Here is an 8,528-nt window from a genome sequence, read left to right as displayed (position 1 = left end):
ACTCTACAAGATAAATTCTAATAGTAGACTTTGCTAATGCATCCAACTCATTCCAATCATCCTCGTACATATCTACAGGCTTAGCTCTAATCCCTGCCAAGGGTTTAATCTGCTTTGCACATCCCTTATCTGTTCTTTCCATAAAGAAAAGTTTGTCCCATCAAACTTTTTAATGCTTAAAAACTCCCTTTCAGACATGGAAGAGGATTCTATGATGAAATGAATCAAAATCCCAAATGCTAGTACCTGCAAGAGAGAAATCACATCAAATACTAGGCGCACCCAAATATGTCAGCATTAATGAAGGATAGTGTCACCAAAACTCAAGGCTCAAAGCATCAAAATGAATCTAGCTCATGTGCATACTATGCATCCATATGAGCAAACATGGCCCAAAAGAAAATGTCAACCTGCAATGACAAAACAATGGCAAATCCAATGCCAATAAGACCTAAATGCCTCAAGCATAAACATTGTCCATGGGCATAAGCATCAATAATATCTCATCCAAGAGAGCATAGCACTATGAGTGCATCAATTTCAATGTGTCGAAGGTTTCCTTTAACATAAAATAGCATCTGTGTGCTAAACGTCCATCAATAAAGCATCCCACAAGGCAATCTGGGCCTATCAACGCATCCAACAAGGATCACAATGCATCCAAATGGCCTGTAAAGCATCCACTACAACCCAATGAAAACTACGAATAAGCACACACGGCTCAGAGTGCAACCAGAGTGATTTGCATAAGGTATATCCAATAATCACAGCTCTTCTCTCTACTATCTCAGAGGATCTCAGCAATTCCCTCCCCTACACCGATGGGAGGACCTACTGCCCAGTCGTCCCCTCGTGTCCCTTCGACCGAGGGGTCATCACCTGTTTGTGCCTTTCGTAAGGGAAGGAAGAGTAGGAGGGACCACTTATAATGTGCTGACTTGGGAGATGTAGATGAGTCAGCACACTCACATCCCTATAGGTCTCAACTTGGTCCAGAGACATAGTATCAGTAAGGTCCCTTGCCCTCTCCTACTCCTACTGCTACTCACTCCGGAAGCACTCGCACAGCTTCCACTCACTCTGACTCTGCCGCTACCATCAGTCCTCCTTACCCAGATGAGGACCTCTCCTATCAAATCACGGCTGTCGGAGAGATAATAGAAGATAGAAAGCGCAAAGCAGTGATGGCCACCATGAGGAGGTTGATGAGCCATCACTTCAAGAGCAGCATTGCTACCGATTGGCGGTATCAAGATGACCAAAAGAAGCAGGTGGTCATCGATGAATTAAAACAAAAGTACCCTAACCCGCCAAATTGGGAGTTTAATGAGGATTATATACGAGAGCGCATGGGTTTGGTCTTGAAGCATCGTAGATCAACCTTGCATACTTCCATCACAAAGGGGATGGCTAAACCCAGCTGGGCAGACAAAGCTGATTGGAAGTTCTTCAAGAAGCAGAATAGGGACCATCCCGAAATGTTCGAGGGTCAGAGGAGGGCTGCGAAGAGACGGCTGGACATTGTAGGTACTTCGCACTTTGGTGCAGGCGGATGGCTGGCATTCGAGGCAACCGTAGTAAGTCTACTTCTTCTTATTTAATGTATTGTTCTATTTGTTTTACTACATATTACATGCACTTTATCGAACTCTAACTCTCGTAAATTGGATCGACAGCAAGCTGCGATGGGTCATCTTCCTACAAATGCAGAGATGCGACTCGCGTTTTGCATAGGAACAAAGCTGTGGTTTATTGAGTAAGAGGCAATGGGAGCGACGGTCGATTGGGCTGAGGTGACTACTCGCATGGTATAAGTCTACTCCTACTTGTAGTCTCACTTTTTAAATTGTTTGATTCTTTAAGTTCCAATCTAATTTCCAATTTATATGGTTCACTCTTAGGATGCAAGCTCAAGCGTCCCATCATCGGAGGCAAGCGATCACCAAGGCCAGGGATCACAGACGCACGTGACAAGGATCAAGGAGAAGGCGTAGCTCACGAGGACCAAGGATCAGGCCAACAAGATGAGGACGAGGACGAGGATGACGAGGACAATTCGAATGAGTAGTAGTAGTAGTGGTAGTAGTAGTAGCAGTTTGCATATACTTCACCATGTATGTCATTTTGTATATCCGCTTGTTTGTGAGCGATTTTTTATCACTCTTTTCGAAAGGGTAATTTTGCAACAAACAATGTTGTATATGTCTGACATGTATATGCTTTTGCTACTCAATCATTTCATTTGAGCGATTTTGTATCACCCTTTTCACAAGGGAAATTTTGTAATAAAAAACTTTTTTTAATAATTACAAAAAAAAAAACATTAGTGGGGCGAAACAAGGCTTGCTATGGCCCTGTTTAGCCCCACTAATGCTTTTTTTTTAGTTCTGTTAATTGTCACTATATAGTAACGTTTACCAGTGTTGCTATATAGTGACGATTGTCAGTGTCACTATATAGTGACGTTTATAAGTGTTGCTATATAGCGATGCTTTTTTTTCAACGCTTTTAACGATTTTAATAACGACGTTTGCATCCATTTTTTTTAAAAAAATGTAAAAAGCGTCGGTATTTTCGTCGAAAAAGGGCCTATGCCTTGTAGTGTTTTATCCTCACCTTTTCTCTCTTTTTCCTTCTCTCCTTTATCCTCTCTTTCCTTCTCTTTTCGTGGTAATTTTCCTCTCTTATCTCTCTCTTTTTCTCTCTTTTTTTCTCCTCTCTTTTCCTCTATTTTCCTCTCTTTTCTCCTCTCTTTCCTTCTCTCTTTTATCCCCACTTTTTCTCTCTTTTTCTCCTCTCTTTATCTCTCCTCTTTTCCTCTCCTTTCTCCTCTCTTTCCTTCTCTTTTCTCCTCTCTTTTTCTCTCTTATCTCCTTTCTTTTTTCTCCTCTCTTTTCCTCTCTTTTTTAATCTCTTTTTTCCCACGTGAAGTTTCAATAGTCTGACATTAAGCAAGCAGATATAGACTTTCATCACTCTAATTCAAAGAATGCAGGAGTCTGTAACTGCTTTCTCAATGTCAGGCTATCACTCTTTTTTTTTTTTGCATCTCGTGAGAAGGGCATGCTCGATGGTAATCTTCTTCTTTTCTTTTCTTTAGTTCATCATGTGGCCAGGAAGCTCTTCAGCCTCACTTGATCTTCGGGATGCCATCTTTTGGGAGTTATGTAACATTTTGGGGAGTCAAGACAACCCAGCCAGCTAGAGCCAAGCCCCTTCTCCCCCCTATGGTCAAGAGGTCCTTCTGCCTCACAGACCCACCGACGTACTCCTGTGCTATTGAGAGTCTCTTCTCCAACTATGAGTGGCCAACGTACTAGCTCGACACGACAGGAGAACATGTGTAGTAGCAGGGAGAGCGGTGGGGGATGCATGGCACAGTGCTTTGGGGGGATAGTGGTGGAGACGGGGATGATTCAGATGATGCAGACGTGCCAGAGGGTGATGGTACGATCTTCTATGACATCACTCAAACATGAGGCATCTTGATGGATGCACGAGGGAAGGACATCATGGCCTTCATGCACTTTGTAATTGCTAACAACTATAGAGATTGCTTTATTCGCTACAAAGACCATCCAAAAAAGTTGGCTAATGAGACCCTCACTGCTGCTGTTCGCTCCAAGTATCCCAATCCCCCTAATGTTCAGTTCACAGATAAATGGGCCAAGTCAAAGATTGTTACGATACTTGGCAATAAAAGATCTTCACTTAAGAGACAGACACTAGCTGAGATTGCCAAGCTCGAGGGAGATCAACCACCAAGGAGCCAGCCCCACACTGCTCACAAGCATAAGTGGAAGAAAGCAATGAAGGTAGCAAAGGCAGACCCCAATCGACAGCACGTGGAGACATGAAGGATCCAAATGGAGCAATATGGAAGCGTGTATTTTGGAGCAGGGGGTGTTGAATCATAAGAGGCCCAATTTGTAAGTATCGATCTCAAATTATATTATTTATGTAGTTTATTAGGAGGTTGTTCCTTTGTACTAACCCCTCTGCAAATTGTGTAATCTTGCAACTTGATATCGTGGGTAGGGACCCTACTCCTGTCAGCCTACCACCACCACCATCGGAGAGGAGATACATGGAGACACTTCTATCATGACATGTTGATTACTGAGGAGCAGTATATCTGGGCTACTCGAGCGTCCCCCCAGGTATTTAAAAGTAATTAAATAATGTCAATATTGTACATAAAGATTTGATTTTTCATACATTGATACAAGTTGTCCCTCATTTACAAGGCCCTGTGGTTGATCATGAGGAAGAAGGGAGCAAAGCAAGGGGCGAAGAAGGGAGCGAGGATGCGGAGAACTTAGATTAATCATAGAAGTAGTGTAGCTACTCTTTTTTATACTTGAAGCCATTGGCTTGGCTTCGTGCCTCTTGTACATACACTCCTCTTATTTTTAGTACTTGAAACTAGAGGACGTGGCTTGGCTTCGTGCTATATGTACATACAAGCACTTTTTGAGCTATGAATTAATATACACTCCTTTTATTTTTTTGGCTTTCAATTTTCTTGCGCGACATTCTATCAATGAATGCCTTGTGAACTAAACGTTTTGGAGTTGTAATGTTTTATTTAGAATTGTAATCATCAGCTATTGACGTGCTTGCAATCGTGCTAATTAAAATGTGATTGGCTGTAAGAATTGAATTGCACAATGTGAAAATGGGATTCTTGTAACTACATAGCATACATAACATACATAGCATTCTGTTTAACCACACAAAATTCTACTTTTATTAACAAAAAAGATTTTATAGAGCATCTATAAGCGCATCTATAAACACATCTATGTGCACGTCTTTTTATTTTTATTTTATTTTTAACAAAGCGTCTAATTGTGCATCTATAAACGCATCTATAAGCACGCCTGTCTATTATATAAATGCACCTATAGACGTAAGCCTATAGACACACAAATAGACAAGTCCATAAGTTTTTTATTTAGTTAAGAAAACACATGTGTGTGCACGTCTATGGATGCTTTATCTTGTAAGTTTTTTTTTAGTTAAGAAAACGCGTCTGTGTGCGTGTCTATGGGTCCTTTGCCTTGTTGTGTATGAAAATAGTTCTCATTAATGTCTCCAAAAGATTGTAAAATTGATCAATATTTAAGACTAGTGAAAAATCATAATCGCCTGTTACAAACGACAAGTATCCTCGCGATCAAAGAAGCAAGTATATGTGAGAGTCATTTGGCGAAGCTGAGTTTGTAGGTGTTGCTCTTGCAACCAAAGAACGCTTGTGAATTCAGATGCTCTTGAAAGAACATAAGCTCACTCCAAAATTACCACTTTATATATGCTGTGACAACCAGTTATGTATATACCTAGCCAACAACCCAATCCATTCGGAGAAGACCAAGCACATCGCTCTTATTTACCATTTTATAAGGAAAATGGTCGAAGAACAAAAAATTAAAGTTGGAACACACTGCAAAAGACTTTATGTGGACGTACTTCTTAACAAAGCTGGTGCCTCGAATCAAGCATGAAGCTTGTTGTACAAATCTAGGATTAGTGAGGATTAATTACTAAATGTTAGCATTAAGGGGTGTATAGAAATGTAATGCAAACATTTATTTAAATTAGTCCAAGAGGTCCAAGCGACACAATGTTACGTGACTGAACTATGTAAACTCTTCCATTGATCAATATGACGTATCAGTGATTATCTACACAGATTTTTACGCATAAACGCGCACATGATAACCGGGCTGATATTTCGGTCGGACCATCGCTTCCTGTAGGTAATAGACTCCAGGCCGATTGTCTCATTGATCTAAAACTTAGAGATCACACGAATCTGTTTACGGAGCCTCTAGTTGTCGTTGTTGTCACATGAGTAGGGGTACGCTCTGCAGCGGTGGAAGCCAAACGGCCCGTTACCCCCACCGCCGTACCTCCATGGATATGAACCCTGTCCGCCATCGCCTTCGTCGTCGTCGTCGTCATCGTCACCTCCATCGTCATTATAGCCGTTGTTCCCGTTGTTGTATCCATCTTCTCCGGCTTCACGATTCTTGCATCTCCTGATGAACGCTTTGAAGCTCCTGCAGCAATGGCTCTGAATGTAGCGCGGCGCTATGATCTGGAGCTTCCAGTATTCAAAACAGTATTTCTTAATGAGGAGAAACAGTTTCAGGCAGTTTTGTCTTTCGTAGAACTGACAGACGGGCGGGGGCGGCGGCGGTGTGGGTTTGGGAGGCATAGGAGGCTTGGGCGGCATTGGTGGAGTAGGAGGGGCAGGAGCAGGAGGAGGCGGTGAAGGAGGGGGTGGGGGTGGAGCAGGGACGACAGCAGGAGCGGGAACAGTGCGTGGAGGGGCAGGATAAGAAACAGGAGGAGTGGGAGGAGGAGGAGGGGCGGCAGCAGTAGGGGGTGAAGGAGGAGGAGGCCGGACGGCAGCAGGAGCAGGAGCTGGAGCAGCGCTTGGAGGGACGGGAAAAGAAACAGACGGAGCGGGAGAGGGAGTCACCGAGGGTGCAGGAGTTGGAGATTCAGGAACGAGAGCCACGGAGGGTGCAAGACTTGGAGAAGGAGAGAGAGCCACTAAGGGTGCAGGAGTTGGAGCTGGAGAAGGAACAACAGAAGGAGTGGCAGCCACCGAGGGTGCAGGAGTTGGAGCCGGAGAAGGAACGCGAGCAGGAGTTGGAGAAGGAACGAGAGCCACGGAGGGTGCAGGAGTTGGAGCAAGAGTAGGAGTGGCACCCACGGAGGGTGCAGGAGTTGGAGCCGGAGAAGGAACGAGAGCGGGAGAGGCAGCAGGAGAAGGAACTGGAGAAGGAGAGGGAGAGGCTGAAGGAACGAGAGAGAGAGGAGAGGGGGCAGGAGAAGGCACGGGAGAAGGGGAGGGAGCAGCAGAAGGGACGAGAGAGGGAGAAGGGGAGGGAGCAGCAGAAGGAACGAGAGAAGGAGAGGGAGAGGGGGCAGGAGGAGCAACGGGAGAAGGAGAGGGAGAAGCAGGAGGGATGAGAGAAGGAGAAGGAGAGGGAGCGGTAGAAGGAACGAGAGAAGGAGAGGGAGAGGGGGCAGGAGGAGAAAGGGGAGAAGGAGAGGGGGCAGCAGAAGGAACGAGAGAAGGAGAAGGAGAGGGTGCAGGAGAAGGAACGAGAGAATTAGAAGAAGGAGAGGGAGCAGCAGAAGGAACGAGAGGAGAGTAGGCAGGAGAGGGAACTAGGGAGGGGGCAGGAGAGGGAGCAGAAGAATCAACAGGAGCTTGAGCAAAGCTGAGAGGGGGAGCACCGCCATGCAAACTGAAACACAATTGCACAATCAAGAGATACCGTAGAGAAGCCATGCGGGTTGATGAACTCTGACCATAATCAGCACCACTTATTCCCTTGGATTTAAAGGCTGGCTTTGTATTCCAAAGCTGGCCATCAAATTAGCGTGAGCAGCCACCCAAAGGTGCAAAAAAGTAAAGGAAATAGCTCTTCTTTTCTCACATATGGACATCATGTTGGCTGGGAATCTCAAACATACTCGCAGCATGCTACTAGACTTGGGCCCCCATAATCCTTTTGGCTTGCCTTGGTGGGCTAGGTTTAAGGTTCCCCTTTTGAAAAGGGAAAATCTTTTGATACCAGTCTTCCTTGTGGGCAAGGAGCTTATCCAACATCTTCACACTAAGCTTATTCAATGGTATTCCAGTCTCCCACTCCCATTCCTCTGCCACCAATCCACGTGAGGGATGCAGATTGGTTGACCAGACTTCCAGAATCCTACTCATAATTCCACCCAAGAAGTCCATTTTAGCATGGGATAACCAAAATTTTGTCTCAATATGCGATCGAGACAACCACTCCTCCGAGCAAGGATCCCAAAGATCCTCCCAAGTGTGGACACCCTTTGCATCTAATCTCCCTGCAAGGGCTTCATTCCCAACCGCAAAGAAGCCTCCTCCTAGCTAGGCAGCTTGCCAGTATGAGTCACTTGCAGGAAGTCCTTTCCAACCTAGCATGACAATACCCTCCTTCCACACAGCCACTAGCCTGTTGAAGAAGCTAGATTTCAAGAGGAGTGGGGCTACAAAAAATACTTTAGTCCAGCATGTCCATTTTTTAGAAGTGTCTGACAACAGTTTTGCAAATTGCTTCCTCAAGAAACCTTGGTATCAGAGGCTCAATGATAGGTGGTTGAGGGATGACTTGGAGCTCAATTAGCAGGGCAAGTTAGCTCGCTTGTGGAAAGCCACACCCTACAACAAGGTTAACTTCTTCCTGTGGAGGATAGGGGGTGGGCATTTCCCTATAGGCAGCGATGTCCCATGGTTGCACGTGGATGATAGATGCAAGATATGTAGAGCTGTTGCAGAGACCCTTACCCGTTTGTTTTGGGGGTGTCCATGGGTTCAGAATGTGTGGGGTCTTATCCGGTCGAGGTGCACCAAGAGCCTAGGTTTGGAGTTCATCTCCAAGGGTGTTGCTATCTTTGGAGCCGCATCTTGGATCAGATAAATATGTTCTATGGGATATTGTCAGATATGCAACACTTCATAGAATCTGGGTTGCCTG

The 8,528-nt window shown here is 44.8% G+C and overlaps 1 protein-coding gene across 1 annotated transcript; it reads right to left on the bottom strand.

Annotated features, from left to right (window-relative positions):
• Positions 1-5,618: 5,618 nt before the first annotated feature.
• On the bottom strand, positions 5,619-7,312 carry LOC147895101 (uncharacterized). Its single transcript, XM_087383412.1, has one exon. The coding sequence runs from the start codon at positions 7,310-7,312 to the stop codon at positions 5,834-5,836; it is 1,479 nt and encodes a 492-aa protein (XP_087239538.1). The 3' UTR covers positions 5,619-5,833.
• Positions 7,313-8,528: the final 1,216 nt, after the last annotated feature.

This window comes from Dipteris shenzhenensis, chromosome 13 (assembly GCF_047967505.1).
Source record: "Dipteris shenzhenensis isolate YYH24624 ecotype China chromosome 13, Dip_SZ_1.0, whole genome shotgun sequence".
Classification (NCBI taxonomy): domain Eukaryota; kingdom Viridiplantae; phylum Streptophyta; class Polypodiopsida; order Gleicheniales; family Dipteridaceae; genus Dipteris; species Dipteris shenzhenensis.
The sequence above is the reverse complement of the archived record's forward strand: the minus strand, read 5'-3'. Positions and strand labels throughout refer to the sequence as shown.

Excerpts from the sequence above, each read along its gene's own strand:
- LOC147895101 (XM_087383412.1), bottom strand. The coding sequence starts at position 7,312 with ATGGCTTCTCTACGGTATCTCTTGATTGTGCAATTGTGTTTCAGTTTG.